The sequence below is a fragment of the Musa acuminata genome, chromosome BXJ3-4, assembly GCF_036884655.1.
Source record: "Musa acuminata AAA Group cultivar baxijiao chromosome BXJ3-4, Cavendish_Baxijiao_AAA, whole genome shotgun sequence".
NCBI classification, from domain to species: Eukaryota; Viridiplantae; Streptophyta; class Magnoliopsida; order Zingiberales; family Musaceae; genus Musa; species Musa acuminata.
The window spans coordinates 33,625,982-33,642,535 of record NC_088352.1 but is presented as its reverse complement, the minus strand read 5'-3'; the positions used below and the strand labels follow the sequence as shown (position 1 = coordinate 33,642,535).

Here is a 16,554-nt window from a genome sequence, read left to right as displayed (position 1 = left end):
TAAGAATTAAAGAATAAAGTAATGTATGGATATAAAGAACAGGTGGTTCACGAACTGCTGTGAGCTACGCGAAGAGAGAGAGAGAGAGAGAGAGAGAGAGAGAGAATCACACACCTTAAGACAAAAGTTAAAAGAGTAGCAGTCGTTTCAATGTCGCAATAATTGAGTAGAGACGGCTACTCTATAAGAGGAGGAGCCCAGTATCTTAGCGCTGAAACCGCAAACGCATCATCGTTTACGTCAGAAGAGGCATCAGCGTGCAAAGGATGGAAGCATGCGATGATGCTGACTGTGTTTCTCCAATCTGCTCAATCGGCTCCAAATACAACGCATGGGCCACAGGAAAACTAAGTCTTCTTTACTTCCTGGAGATGGACGCTATAGGAAATAAATATTTTAACAATAAATACAAATAAAAAAAAAACTCTCGACACATCATGCTCTGTCAGGATAAGGCATCTCTCTGGAACCTGAACCAGCTAGAAATAGTTATATTTGATGTTTTAAGTCATCTTCGATCTCAACCCAATTAAGGAGGCTGCCACTGTAGGATAGATCCTAATCAAAGGCGTTGTCAGGATCATCCTACCTCGGTTCTGATATGAGATAGACGACCTCGATTAGTTTTTTATCAGCTCAGACACCTCAATCTTGTGAACATACAATGGAGAGGATCTGCATAAACAAACATCAATAATTCGTAGAATTCCATATTTGCAAATATCAGTGTGGAAGATTTCGTATTGGCACATGAGAGAGTCCACCTTACCTTCCTCGCAAAATCGTGAAGAATCTATCCTTCCATGGCTTCAGTCAATTGCTGTGAAATGTTACAGATTGGGCTTAAGCTTAGAGATACACCTTACTTCACGAATTAAGGTAACAGTGATTTCAAGGTGGCAAACAATTACATTTTCCAGATCATCACTGCCATCAATTTTTCTGCATTATTCTTCGTAGGCTTCCAAACTTTAAGGCCTCACGTATCACTTGAGTTTGCTACATGAAGAAAATGGCATGTGAAGGATCGTTACTTACCAATAATCGACAAGTTAAAGAAAGAATAATTAAATTGTTAGACACTAGGTATAAAACAATTATCGTGCCTGACAGAGTACTACATTCAATTAGCATCGGGGAACAAAAAGGCTTTCTTATGACATAAAACTTTTAATGTCAATTAATTACTCTGATCCGATGCAGGCATCAAAACCAATAATAAATAGTCTCGGTATGAAGCTGACAGAAGCAGCATTCCAGGATAGAAAAATCATGAACCTGACAAAAGAGACCACCAAATGCGAGGCAGCAAATAAATGAGGAAGCAAATACGTAGCTGGCTTTTACATATGTGACGATAACATATATCATAATTAGAGAAGGTTGTAGATTTCAACACTAAGTCCTAGGGGATTGACAGTTTGATATCTGCAAGTGTAACGAATATTAATTTGTATGGGGTTCAGGTTCAACAATCCATTGACTCAATACCACCTTTCGGATGGAAGTTTTGGTAAAAAGGAAAACTATTGCTAGGAAACAAGCGTGAAACCTAAAAGAAACAACCTCTATTACTTGTAAAAGCAATGAAATTAAAAGTGTGATAGAACACTTATAAATGCATAAGAACACAGGTTATCTTTGGACAACACCTGGGTACTCTCGATAGTTTGCAAAACGCTATTGGTTTTGTCTCCTCATATCTCGTTGCTAGAACCTCCTAAGATTTGGACAACAGGCTTTGGGGGCTTCTCATAGCAGCTGGGTGGAGCTTGATGCAAAGCTTTGGTTACTGGAACTCGAGGAAAAAGATTGCGGTTGGAGGGCAAGACCCTTTTCTGAACTCCTCATCTTTTGACCCTCGACGCAAGCTGAAAGGCTAGAGCCAGCTAGGGCTATTTCTTGGTTTCCGTGGGGTCTTCTTCTTGTTCTTGCCAAAAGTCTCGAAAGAAATTAAGGCTAGCAACACATTGGAAAAGATCTCTATAGTACGGTGGCTCTAGGCAGGAAGAAGGGCTGCAGAACTTGCAAACCTCTTCCTCTCTTTGCCTCCTCCCCCTCTCAGCCTAGGGTCAATTGGCTTCTCAAGAGAAGGCACAACTTGGATTGCTTTAGATGGAGCTATTCTCCTTTTATAGCCGAGGAAGGGATGGAGTCCTAGCTAGGTTAGGGCTAGTTTAGGGCTGGCTTATGAAAGTCCTACTCCTATTAAGAGTTGACGCCACGCTCTCCTCGTGGCTACCCCTATTTGGGTGAGGGCTGCCCTAATCTTAATCCTAGTAGGATTGTGATTAAGCTGAGTGCGCTACTATGTATGATATGGACTTTGCTTGGCCAAATAGGGTTTTGAGGCTTCAAAAGGCCCTTCAATAGGGGTCAACTAGTATGGTTGAGTGTTGTTGAGATTGTCCCTAATCACGACTCCTCCAATTAGGCGATTCATGTCTCGTTGAATCTTACTTTGAGGCATCTTCTCTCTCCATCCAGAGTTGGAGGTTTTGCTTTGGCCCATCAATGTGGTCGGCTTCGGTGCTTAACCATATGTCGTCCACGTGTGCCATTTTGATGTGGTTCACTTTGTTGCTGATCACCATCAACTTGAGGGCTTTGTCGGACTTCTTGGGGCTTCAAACTTGCTGCTACCCCTTTTGGTTTCTCCTCGTCTCTATTGTTGGAGGTGGACTTTGGTTTTTTGCATGCCGAATAAAGAGTCATGAGCTTTCGACAAGCATTCACCGTCCGCTTTGTTGGGTCGATAGATGTCGAATCCTCCGTCGAACCAATCCAATCTCATGTGACGAGGAACTTCCTTCCATCTTTCTAAAGTTATACTTCTGAAGTTGGCGAAAGTAAACAACATCTCGATCCTAAAAGTAGGGGCCCCCAAGGATGAGTTGGCATATATCAAGTGGAACCGCCTCACATGTCACCTCATTGATGAATCCCTTTATGATGACAAAGCATATCATGCATTGTTGGTCAATCTTCGTCTCTACATCATTATGAAGCCATCCAAGAGGATACGGGCGTAGATACAATGTCGTCTCTAGGCCGAGCTTCTTCACCAAGCTCATCGAGATGAAGTTCTTTTAGCACCTGGTATGACCTACGTTATTGGTCAGTCTTCTCTCATGTATGACATGCAATTTTACAGTGTTAATAGAATGAATCACTTCGTTTTGAGAAAGAAGTTTTGCCATCCCCAAAATTCTCTTGGGCCTTTGGGTGGCTCCTTTTAACCTTCTTTGTAGGCTTCTTGTTGTGGGTGTGATTCTTTCTCTTGATCGCCATCACTATGTTATAAGTGATCGAAATATCATATACTTTGAAGAGGCTCAACTCTGTACGAATCTATTCATGGAGGCCGATAGTGTATTTCATCATTGTTGAGTAATCGTTGAGCAAGTTTCCAAGTGCCATCACTTGTCATTGAAACTTAATAGTGTATTCTTACATAGACCGGTCCTAGTCCAATAAGTTTAGTGCAAAGTCATAAAGTTTCTCCAAAGTAATCCAAGTGTCATCAAAAGCTGGACGATCATGCCACTTGATAAGGAAGTGTCGAGTAATGCTAGTAGCAGACATAACAAGGCTGTCATAAAAAATGGCCTCTACGTCATTCTTGTGTTATAGGAGAATTGATGCTTGGGATGATTGTCATCTACAGGAACATCGTTAGACAAAGGAAGCTCAAAAGTATCATGATATTGAGTTAAATCCTCCATATTGAAAACTGGACTAATATTTAAGTCGGAAGACAAATCGAGCATATTTTCATTAGATCCCAAATTTTGGATAATGGGAAAAGAATCAATGGCTCGAGCATGCAACTTTTTGAATGAGTTTTTAGGGGATCTCTCTGGGCGAATGTGAACTAAGACATAATCACCAACTTGAAACTCTTGACTTTTATGATGTGCATTAGCAATATGTTTGTAACTTTCATTATTTACAGTAATTTTGCGTTGAATCTCAACATACAAATCAGGAACATGTTGAGCGAAGGAGTGGGCTGGTTCTAGGGCCCGATAGTCAAGTGGAAGGAGTGTAAGGTCAATGAGGGTGTGAGGAGTACAGTGGAGGATAGTTTGAAATGGGCTTTTTGTGGTGGAGCGATTGACTGAGTTATTGTATGCAAATTTTGTAGTGGGTAAGGTTAAGTCTTAATTTCTAGGTTTCTCCCTAACTAAACATCTAAGAATATTTTCTAAGGAACGGTTAACAACCTTTGATTGCCGATCGGTCTAGATTTGAAAGGTTGAAGAGAAGTTCAATATTGCGCCAAATAGTTTCCACAAAGTTTTCTAAAAGTAGCTAACAAATTTCACATCCTTATCGGATACCATGGTTAAGAGCAAGCCATGTAATTTAACCACTTCTCAAAAGAAAATTTTAACATTGTGAGAGGCATTATTGGTCTTGTTATATGGGATAAAATAGGCCATTTTTGAAAATCGATCAACAACAACTAAAATAAAGTTATGGCCATGGGTTGTTTTGGGAAGTCTAAGGACAAAAATTAAACTCATATCTTGTCATATGTGAATGTGGAATGGGTAAAGGGATGTATAGGCTAGTATTGTATTTACGAGTTTTCGCAATTTGATAAGTGCAAAACTGCGATAGCATTCGAGCAACATCTCTCTTTAAGGAAGGCCAATAAAATCAATCCTCAACTAATGTAATGATCTTGTCTCGGCCTAGGTGACCTACTAATCCACCCCCGTACATTTCCCAAACAAGTTTCGAAGGGAGGAATGGGGAACACACAATCTAGTAGATCAAAAAAGGTAACCGTCCCTAAGAATGAAGTCCATATGTTCACGACGCTTTCCATCTTGGACTTCTCAATATATGTGACTAAAGTCTAGGCATTGGGTATACTCTTCTTTTAATTACTCGAATCCTATGACCTTGACACTCATGGAAGATAGGATTGTAGAAATTCGACTATTAGCAATTGTTTTGAGTGTAAGAACAATGCTTAATTACAAAAGAGTCTTTGTTAAGAAATTCAACCCACTTGGCATGTCGAGTATTAACTTCTTTTGGGCATTTAAGTACCTTAAGGCCTGGTGGTCAGATAACAAGACAAACTCTTACGGTAGAAGGTAATGTCGCCAATACTTAAGACATTGCATAATCATGTAGAATTATATTGTAGGTAGAATAATGTTGTTTTGCATCATTGAGTTTCTTATTGAAAAAGGCGTATCGCTTGACTCTGTTGACTAAGAATCCCTCCTATGCCTACACTAGAGGCATCACAAAGTGACCTCAAAGGGTTTACTAAAGTCAGGGTGCCTAAGAACACGAGCGGTGGTCATTTTCGTCTTAATGTCAGCAAAGGCTTTAGTAGCGGTCAGGGTCCAAGAAAACTCATCTTTCTTTAGGTAATCAGTGATAGGTATCATGATGGAACTAAACCCTCTAATGAATCTCTTATAGAAAGAGACTAATCTATAGAAACTTTGAATCTCAGAAAGGTATTAGGTTCAGGCTATTCTAAAATGACGTGAATCTTTTATGGATTAGTGGCAATACCTTAGGTAGAAATGATGAAGCCTAGGAATAGAACATGGGTTTGCATGAACGAATACTTTTTAGATTGACATAGAGCTCAGCAACTTGAAGGGTAGTAAGAAACTATCGAAGATGTTTTAAATGATTCTCTTGGGTCTTACTAAAAACCAACATGTCATCAAAGTATACTACAACAAATTTACCTATGTATGGTTGTAAAACTTGGTTCATGAAGCGCATGAAAGTGTTTTGGGTATTGGATAGACCAAAGGGTATAACTAGCCATTTGTATAGGTCATCTTGAGTTTTGAATGTTGTTTTCCATTCGTCACCAGATCTAATACGAATTTGGTGCTATCCGCTTCTCAGATCAAGATTCGACAACTAACTAGATCTAATAAGAAGGCCTAGCATATCCTCAAGTCGAGGAATCTGAAACGATATTTGATTGTTATTTTATTGATTGCTCAACTATCAACACACATCCTCTAAGGCCCATCTTTCTTAGGGGTTAACAAGGCAGGGACAACGCAACGACTAAGTCTGTGTTGTACAAAACCTTTAGCCAAAAGTTCTTCAACTTGCTTGTTTAACTCAGTTTTCTCCTTAAGATTTATTCTATAATGCGGGAGATTAGGGAGCTACGATCGTTGGATAAGGGCAATGGCATGTTGGATTTCCTATGAGGGTGATAACTCACTAGGTAATTCCTAAGAGTATGACATCAGAAAATTCATCTAAAAATGATTTAATTTCAGAGTTAGGTCAAGAATGGTGCAAGAGCTAGGAATTTCTCTAGCAATGATGGCCACACAAAATTTGTTGTCTAGGCTCTCAATTTTAAAAGATTTAGGATCTAGTAAGTGGAACCCATTAGTGGTTGAGACTTGTGGAAAAGACTTAGGAGTTCATGTTTTGTCCTTTTCTGACGGTTTTGCTAGTCACAAGATAATGTTTTTGCCTCTATATTGAAAGACATATGTGTTTTCTCTCCCATGATTGGTAACATCAACGTCATACAACCAAAGCCAATCTAAAAAATGTGGGCAACATCCATTAGTATGACATCACAATAAATCTCATCCTAGTAATCGCCTATTTTGATTGGTACCAAGCATCTTTTGGTTACGAATAAAGTGGTTTTGTCAACCCAAGCTACTTTGAATGGGGTTGGATGTGACTCCACCTTAAGATTTAGTCTTTTGATATCAGATTTTGATACTACGTTCATAGTGCTACCCTTATTTATAACCAATTTGTAAGTTCATTCCTCGCTTCGAATAAAAGTATGGAAGATACTTGTCCTCTTCCATTCATTAGAATCACTAGCAGTAGAGAGAATAATGTGGACAACATTAACATGGGCAACTTCAATTTCTAATTCGCTTTCGTTGCTTGAGTAGGCTTCAGGTTCAACTACTTGGTCTGCTTCCTTGATTTAATCCTTTGGTTCTTGTTTTAAGATAAGGGTATGCTGAGGACAATGAGAGGCAATGTGACATCTATTATGACAATAATGCTACTAGATTGAAGATGAACTAGTTTGAGAATCAACAGTTAAATGGTTGGGCTAGAATTGTAGCTAGCAGTGGGTATGCTGAGGACAATGAGAGGCAATGTGACATCTATTATGACAATAATGCCACTAGATTGAAGATGAACTAGCTTGAGAATCAATAGTTAAATGGTTTGGCTTGGCAGAGCCACTACTTGGGGTAGATTGGGAAATAATTCTATTGTCGAGAGATTGAGGAAATGCTTAACAAAATGGATAAAGTTTGATGTACTTCTCAATCTCAAGGACTTGTCCGAAAGCTTCCTTTATAGTGTCAGGAAAACTAAGGGAGACTTTCGATTGAATACCAAACCTCAACCCATTAACAAATCATTAGACAATGATGATTTGGTCATTTTCTCCTTCATACTTAAGTAAAAATTCCTCAAATTGGGTCAAATACTCTACCACACTAGAATTCAACTATTTAAGGTTTAATAATTGTTCAACTAGCTAACTTCGAAAGTAGGTTGATAAATATTTTTTCTTAAGTTTTTGTTTCATGACTTCCCATTAAGCGATGGGAGACTCTTGACGATGTTTAAGACTATGTTGGACATGTTGTCAATATTTCCTAGCGGACCCTATCAGTTTTATTTTTGTAAACCGTACATGTTCAATATCAATCATTCAATACCACTCATAATAGTCTTTCATGCTATCTAACCAGTCAACAAACACATTTGGGTCAAATCTACCATTAAAGTTCGGCACATCCACTTTGACTCTCCTAGTCATTTCCCCTAGATTGTCAACAAATTGAACTCGTTAGTCCATTACTCGAGTTTGTGAATTTCTAGTAGGTTATAGGAATTTATCGTTAAGTTTAAAAGCTTGATCATTAGAAATTGTTGGAGTATGATTATGAACAGGTGCCCTATAGGTAGATCTAGGATTTGTTTGAACTGGAGCTTAGGGAGTTAGTAAAATTCCTTGATTTAAAACTATGGATTACGGAAAATGGATATGTTGCCTAATTGACTCGTCAACCTCCTCATTCATAGATCATTTTTCATGGTGTTAGAGATCTCTTTGGACTTGGGTCATTTGGTCAAATAACTAGTTCAATATTGCGTCATGATTTGCTAGTTTGGTCCTAAGGATGTCTACCTCACTCGGTTTAGAGATTCATCAGAATTAGTTTGGTTTTTATCTTGCTAAGTCATTATTCTAATGCTATCAACAATTTACCTTTTGGTAATGAGGTTGTTAATTATTGCAATGCACCAGGTAGAAATGCAATGTTTCAAATGATTCTCACTTGTTTTTCACTTTTTGTTTGATTTTTTATAAAGATAATTTTCAAGGGTTCAAATTTTAGTGGTACTATAGTTGTAGTTAAAGGGAAGAGAGAGGGTGATAAATATAAAAAAAAAGAGAAAACAAGAGAAAAGTGATAAAAACCATGATCTAATGAAATATATGATTTTTCTTTCCGATAAAAATTATTAATAAAGTTTTTAAAATTTACTCGACACAGCTATGTGGTCCACCAATTCCAATAGAGACAGTCATCCCAATGTCCAACTCCACATGCAAGGGGTTGACATTGGAGATGCAAGGATCCCTGAGTGTTGATCGAAGCTTTTGCTACTAGTTGGAACACAATGGGGTTTAGGGCGGGTTTCTTGATGTGCTCTAATATCAAACTGATATGGAACAAAGTAGAGAGAAGAGAGAAGTACAGAGAAAGCACAAGAGAAATAGAGTAAGATAGCAAGAGAAGAGTGTAAGAGACTAAGAGAGAGAAGATGCAAGCCTTTCTTTATTCAAATCGGAAGTGCTTGATCCATTAACAAGCTCTATTATTTATACGGGTTTAGGAGCCTTGATACAATTAATAAAGACAATGATTCTCTAGAGAGAAGAGAGAAGTAGAGAGAAAGAACAAGAGAAATAGAGCAAGATAGCAAGAGAAGAGTGTAAGAGACTAAAAGAGAGAAGATGCAAACCTTTCTTTATTCAAATCTGAAGTGCTTGATCTATTAACAAGCTCTGTTATTTATAGGGGTTTAGGAGCCTTGATATAATTAATAAAGACAATGATTCCTAAGAGTAATCTCCTAGGGAATTAGTATGCCTCTTAGAAATCCAAGATGTTACTTCTAAGATACCTAAATAGTAAATGAGTGCACTTAATACAAAAAGAGTCCATAGAAAGACCAAAAGACTTTTCAATTTTCAACACGACTCTTAGAATTTCTAGACTAACTAATTGATGACTTTTTGTTGATATCTTTGCCTAGAATAATTTTTTTCGAAATCCTTTATAAATTTTAATAGTTCTCTATTAATAACCCAACTATTACACAATCTTCCATATTAGCTATCATCTCCGTTAGTAGTGCACAAGTTTCAAAATCTCTATAGTTGATTTTGGTAATCTCCAAAATTTATGCAACCTAATTATGAAGGTCTTCAACAAAATAACAGATTGACCAAATGCATGGGTCTCCCACCAATATGGGATTGGTGATTAGCCAATGTCTACAGGCTTACTCATGTAAGAAAATATATTGATTTGATCACTAGAATGCAAGTCAACAACGTCATAAGGAGCAACTAGAAGATCTTTTAAGGACTCAAACCAAAAGATAGAGCCCAGAAATATAAATAGAAAAGCTGATGTAAGAATTTAAGAAATCAATACCTTTATGCTCTTGAAGCATGCCAAGGAACAGCTGGACAAGCAAAAAATAAAATATATAATGTTAATAACTAGTACAACTGGGACGAGCACCAAAGAACACAATAAACTAAAAGAAAAAGGTTGCAGAGTTCCAGTTACAAATTAACCAAATAAAAGCCTCACAAAGGTTTAGAATTGACTTGCATAGTTCTTCAAGCATGTCAGCTAAAAAGCTAGATCGACACAGAAAGTTGCCCCTTACCAGACTCCTCATTACCTTGTATATTAGAGAGGATTAGCGTGGCTTGTTTTAGGGTTTCTAATATTGTCTACACTACAACATACTTGTTTGGCCTATCACATATAGTGTGTCTTACACACTCTCTCATACGCATGCACTTTCTGCACAAGGTCTTCTTCTACAAACTAAACTGCTTGGAGAAGCTTTTGTTACTAAATTTTACTGACCAGAAATTGCTCTGAAACATTATCATTGGTCTCGTGTAGCACTCGAGCTAGACAACAATCACTCTAGCGAAGCGTTCCTTTACAAATATTCAACATTTGCAAAATGTTTCTCCGTGAGCATTAACACGATGCAAATCAAGTATCTAGCATTTAGTATATAGACCCTCCATTGGAGAGAACTCGAGCCTCGAGTACCCTTTTGGGCATGTTGCTAATTACCAAGGACCGGTGAAGGCGATTGATAGTAACTAAATTTTGAGACAAGATCATGTTCAACAACGTGACTACAACATCATCACCACCCTAAAAAGAATAAGGAAGGAATAAGAAAAAAAGAACAAACATCAACAAATCAACATCTTTTAGTCAAACGCTACAAGTAAGAGCCACCAATTAATTTCTGCACCTACAGATATGCGATGAGGAAAGGGCAAAAAAGAGGTACGGAACATGATGATGCGTACTACGGGGCAAGGCAGCTGAGAAACTTGTACTTGGATTGCGCTTCGTAGCAGACCTCGAACTCCAGAAGGGGGGGTGGACGAGAACTCACCTCTGCTCGATTCTTCAGCCCCCCAACTCACCACCCTTGTTGTTCTCCGATTTCACCGTCGCACGAGTTCCTTCGCCGACAGAGGCGACGATCGATCGATCGGATACGGTTTGGGGAACCTGTGAGCGGATGGATTGTCGGGAAGCGGCGGAAGACGCGGCTAAAGGCCTTCGGAAGCGGAGCGGGCCGGGCCTGTCAATGTTGTGGGTTTGGTGAATGATTATATTCTTTTAGTTTTATTTTTTTGGGGAACCAATTCCCGGAAGAAATATTTTTTAAAATTTTCCTGTCGTTTTTCATATTTCAATGGAGAATCTCATCTTTTTTTTATAATTCTTGGAATATCCTTGACATACCATAATAATAATAATTTTCTTTTTTGATGGATCGGTCAATCTACCAATTTTTGACTGATGCATAGGATGAATCAATCAAATTTCTTGGTTATTATGTTTTTTAATAGACATATTTTTTAAAAAAATATTAGTATATTTAAAAATATCATAACTGATGTAAAAATTTATTATTTTTCATATAAAATGATTCATTTTATTTTGAATCCATTTGCTTTCATCACAATGTTTTTACATTGTTATGATGAAAATACCATAAATACTTTAATAAGCTTTAAAAATATTATAACTTGATGGTTTTTTTCAAGGATGATTGGATGGAAAAAGAGAGAATTTCAGGATTAGTGTCAAAATTATAAAATATTTTTCAGGATGTTTGGATGGAAAAACTGAGAAATTTTCAAGGATTATGAAAAAATGGATATGCTTGCTGAAAAATATGAAAAAGGGATACCTCCCATCAAAAACCCAAAAAAAAAAAGTAATCATTTTTCTTTCCTCTCGTTCATATATGATGAGAAAAGAACCAAGTAAAGATACGACATCCAAAATTCAATAGCTGAGCTTTTATCTATCAATTTTGAATCACAGATACTAAAGAAAATTTTGACACCCCACTCCTTGAAATCTGACGTTGTCCAACGTTTCTTTTGCAATATACCATCATGAATTCAAGGAGAAAAAAACCAGCCAATCTAACATAAAAATTTCAAGATTCTGAACCAACAGCACAAAACCAAAAGATCTCAATTCTACAAACATACCGAGCAAGCTGACAACACTAGAAGAACTACCATGGGGACAACAGTCACAGAGAATCGGGGAAACAAGTACAGAGTAGGACGATATTACATCCAGTATCTCAGCAGCGGATCTTTCAAAGGGAGGCGTTCATTGTAGACTCTCCATGCATATTCTTCCAAACAAAAGGCATGAAACCTCTTTCCATCATCATCATCGTCATCACCTTCATCACCAATGTCGGTGACACAGCCATCTACTGATAAAGGCATTAGGGGGGAGATAACACTATCAAGTGGAATGGTCACCAGCACCGTCACAGATATGCAGCCAGAACCATCACGGCCATCAAAGGGCAAGGAAGGCGTTTGAGGCCTGCTCCTCACCTTCTTAAACCTTCCGTTGCTCCAAACCTTAGGACGAGTAAATTGTCACAGCAAGTTAGAAATATGCATCAAGATACAAACTGCAATTTTATCCTAGCCTTTGAAGTTAAGCTCACAAGTTTTCATCGTGCTTAGCTACAAATGCATTTGGTTTACCTAACAATAAACACAAGACAACACATTGGTAGATAATATGTCCACTAGAATCAATTGACACTGTTTTGTAGGTTGCTCTTAACTCTTAAGCATGCAGGCAGAAACTAGACCAGACTAATATGAACTTGACAACAGATCTTCAAAGACAATTGACACTGTTTTGTAGGTTGCTCTTAACTCTTAAGCATGCAGGCAGAAACTAGAACAGACTAATATGAACTTGACACCAGATCTTCAAAGACAATTAAAATGAGTTCCTATGAGATCTGTTCAACCTGAGTCATTTTCTTCGGCAAGGGTCTATATTAAGTTCAGCTAGAATCTAGGCTTAGCTGTTCTCTTTTCTCTAAAAAGCTATCAAGTTCTCAATTGTGATTGATGAGAACAACTAATGCACGCTTCTTAAATTGAATTCAAATGTGACATCTTTCGTGACCATAAGAAAGAATTTGAATGTGGATGAAACCCTTGTGGGATCTCAATTTTCTGCTCTACTGCATAACTAATCCTTTGATGTTTGTCAAGCATGTCTCACATGGAAAGAAGTCAATATAGGCTGCCCGTGTAGTGCAGTTCAGCTGTCAAAAGCATCTAATGTGTACTTAACACCAGACCTTCAAAGACAATTAAAACGAGTTCCTGATGAGATGAGTTCAGCCTGAGTCAGATTGTTATTCTTCAACCAGGGTCTACATTAAATTCAGGTAGAATAAGGCTAAGCTGTTGTCTTTTATTTCAAAAGCTATCAAGTTCTCAATCGTGATTGTTGAGAACAACGAATGTGCGCTTCTTAAATTGAATTCAAACATGCCATCTTTCATGACTAAAAGAATGAATCTGAATGTGGATGAAACCCTCATGGGGTCTCAGTTTTCTACTCTACAGGATAACAAATCCTTTGATGGCTATCTCACATGGAAAGAAGTCAACAGGCTGCCAGTATAGTGCAGTTCAGCTGTCAGCAACAGATGCTGCCTATTCTCGAGTCATAGCAAGGGATTATTTTCAGCAAAAAAAAAAAAGGAAAAAAAAAAAGGTGGTATATATAGTAAGTGCAACACTAGTCGTCATAGCAATCAATTGTCACACCTATCTAAAAGCATTCGATTTAGTTCTGACTTCAAGATGGTTAACTGTAGTAGGAGAAGGGGATTGGCAGCCAAGAAACTCACCTGAGCAATGTCCCCGAGTGTAACAAGTATAGAATCGGCGATGGGAGCGATGCAGATCCGCTCACCTGAGTCACCGATAGCGTAACAGGGCTGCCTCCACCAATTCATTTCGTACTGAAGCCCCACCACGTACGGGTAGCACTTGCAGTTCCCCATCTGAGAGGCAAGTTTGCCCGTATTGCTACAATCGTGGTGAGAAGAGATCCACAACAAACACCTTGGCGTATAATTCCGCTTCTCGAAGGGGTTTTCACAAAACCCCCTTTCCATGGACGAGAGCATCTGTACCACCCCCAATCCCACCTTCTCCAAGCATTTGCTGAACTCTTGCAACGCTGGAAAAGATGCAAACCCGCCCGCGTCCCCGTTTTCGCTGGTATCTAACATCAAAATCCGATCCTGATCATCGTGGTCGAGGCTATCACCGTCGCAGTCGTCGTGGTTGAGGCCTAGAGATAAGAGATTGTTGACCGGGAGCCATTGAGATTGGAGGAGGGACCGAGAATCTGCTACGGCCGAGTAGGCGAGGTCGGAGGGGACACCGTGGCCGGCGAGGTGGAAGAACCCGAAGTCGGATGCGGCGGAGAGGAGGAGGTCGCTTCGCAGCGGCTGATCGAAGGATATGACAGGCGGAGAAGCCGGATGCGGGGAACGGCGACGCGGCGATGGGCGAGAGAGGGTTGGAGTAGCGAGAAGCTGGTGGAGGAGGCGGGAGAGAGCGGCGTCGGCGTCGGCGGGAAGGGAGTTGGCCAGCGATTGGTTCGACGGCGTCGGAGGAGGAGGCGATGGGATGGCTGCGTCGCCAAAGCTATGGTGGTGATCGTCACCGACAGAGGAGGACGAGGCGGAAGCGGAGGTGGTGATGGTAGAGGACGACGCCATTTGGAGGGAACGGTCAGACTTTTCTCGAGATAGTGTTTCTTTTTGGCTACTTAACGAAAGAGAGGAGGAGATCAATGTATGCTTACTCGCGGAACAGCTTAAGAGAGTTCTGGGCAAGCCGGTCGGGTTCAACCCAAACCGAACCAATTGGTTTTGTAGACCAAGACCAATCTTAATCTCCTCGGTTTTCCTTTTGTTTCACAGTGCATAAAATCTAACACATTCGGGAATTGGTCTATTTTCTGATTCGATTTTTCCCCGGCTTAACCGAACCGAATTAACGGGTCGAATCGGGGTGGCATCCGGGCAGTAATCTTTGATCCTCATCACAAAATACCATTTATTTTCTGACACGGTGACTTTTGTGGTACTTCTGTTCGTGTTACAAGTTGCATGCGGCGGCGTTTAGGCTCTTGACGGGAATTCTAATGCCCGGATTGCAAGGCGGCGCGGCCAGCTGGGTGACGCTTGGGAGGAGGAAACGTAAGCGAGCCAATCTGACTTCTGTGAAAGGTCAGTGATCCAGTAATGCAGAGTAGCGTGGCGAAAGACAATAACAAGTGCTCCAAGAAAAAGGAATCAAAGTTTTATAGTTATTGGCTCTTGTAATGATCTCCGCATGCTTCACTTGACACGAAGGTTTCAGATGAGTTCCACTTTGTCCCCACCACGGTGCCATCTTTTTCTGAAATGTGAAGGTGGTAGGCAATAAACGAAAAGAGCAGCAGCTTTTGATGCTTGTGTTTGCGACGTATAAGTCAGAGTGGAGAGACGGCAAGTGGGGGAGAGGGATGAGGATGACGCAACCGTGTGTCTATCGAGGCCAACCGTTCCCTTGTTATCAGCCTATTAAAGAGGAGGGTCGTCTTCTTGGAAGCACAGAACATGGGGGGCCATGTATGTTCCTCAGAACATTGGTCGATATCTGCACATCTTATGCTTGCAGAAATGCTCATCCACGGAAGTGATACCACTCAGATTGTCGTTTCATGGATGCTCTTAACACTCTACAGGCACACTGGAGCAGCTTCCAAAGATGTGCAAATGTGTGTGTTCCACAGATATTGCACCATGGATTACATCCCTGGGAAAGTTGCTCTTGTTACTGTCAATCCGGGATAAAATAAGCACAAAGACAATGTATTCTGCGTTTGCTTATTCTCTCAATTTAGGCTGCGGACTTTTCTTCTGCCCTGAAACTCAGCAAGATCAGATGTTGAGACTCAGGTTTCCATCACAAATTTGGAAAAGACGAAGCTGATCGATCATTAGATGAAGAACTCAATCTCCTAATGCAAGTTATATTATTCAGACCATCCTTGGGTCTATCTATCTACACCTAATGATTACATCTGAAATGTTGAAAGAGCTTAAATAACAAGAATGTTCAGCTCGGGAGACCATATTACTTGTGGAGAAGTGAGGCAAGCTCCCCCTTCTCTGCCATGGAGGAAATAATATCACATCCACCCACGAGCTCCCCGTTGACAAAGACCTGTGGGAATGTAGGCCAGTTGCTATAGTTCTCCAGTGTTTCCCTCAACCCGTGGTTGCATTCCTCATCCAGCACATCGATGGATTCAAAAACCACAGAGTGTAGCACTCCCTGATCCTTTGATGAATGCAACTATTTTTTTCTCCTTCACCAGCTGATCAATGAGGGACAGTCAGCTGGACATTACGTGCAGGTGTCACTCTTAGATCTGGCCCTTTTTGTGGCCGCCTTACCCATGTGTTATTTCCAGATTCATTTCCCAGTGTCTGCAATGTGCTCTTCAATCATAATTTCCAAGCACTGGTTAGAACAGGTTCAACTGCATCTACTAAGCCTACCTGCAACAATAAGGTGCAAACTTTTGTGAAGGAAGTTGCTGGTCATTGGAAATCTTTGCACCATTTGCTATTATTATGTATCCTAAATTCGTTCCCTTTAGATCATATTTTAAAATCAACTAAGGTGCCCAAAAAGCTGCAGTTATATTGTAAATGCACAGTGTGGATCCAAAAACTGCTCTAATCGCATGTCTATAAAGATTACTATATACTTTTGAAGTTTACACGGGTTTGATAATTCACATATACGGTCCAAAAAGCATAACATATCAATCATGTTGCACAACTTGAACTTAGTACAAG

General features: G+C 39.7%; 1 protein-coding gene across 1 annotated transcript; it reads right to left on the bottom strand.

Moving 5' to 3' along the window:
• Positions 1-11,777: 11,777 nt before the first annotated feature.
• On the bottom strand, positions 11,778-14,459 carry LOC135635478 (uncharacterized). The gene is made up of 2 exons (XM_065146566.1): positions 13,537-14,459; positions 11,778-12,235 (listed from the first exon to the last, which is right to left on the bottom strand). The coding sequence occupies exons 1-2, from the start codon at positions 14,416-14,418 to the stop codon at positions 11,930-11,932; spliced, it is 1,188 nt and encodes a 395-aa protein (XP_065002638.1). The 5' UTR covers positions 14,419-14,459; the 3' UTR covers positions 11,778-11,929.
• Between the last annotated feature and the right edge of the window lie 2,095 nt (positions 14,460-16,554).

What these genes read in the sequence shown, in the direction of transcription:
- LOC135635478 (XM_065146566.1), bottom strand. Translation starts at nt 14,418, where the DNA reads ATGGCGTCGTCCTCTACCATCACCACCTCCGCTTCCGCCTCGTCCTCC. An exon ending in CACTCGGGGACATTGCTCAG is followed by an intron (nt 12,236 to 13,536) that starts GTGAGTTTCTTG and finishes ACTCGTCCTAAG; the next exon opens with GTTTGGAGCAACGGAAGGTT.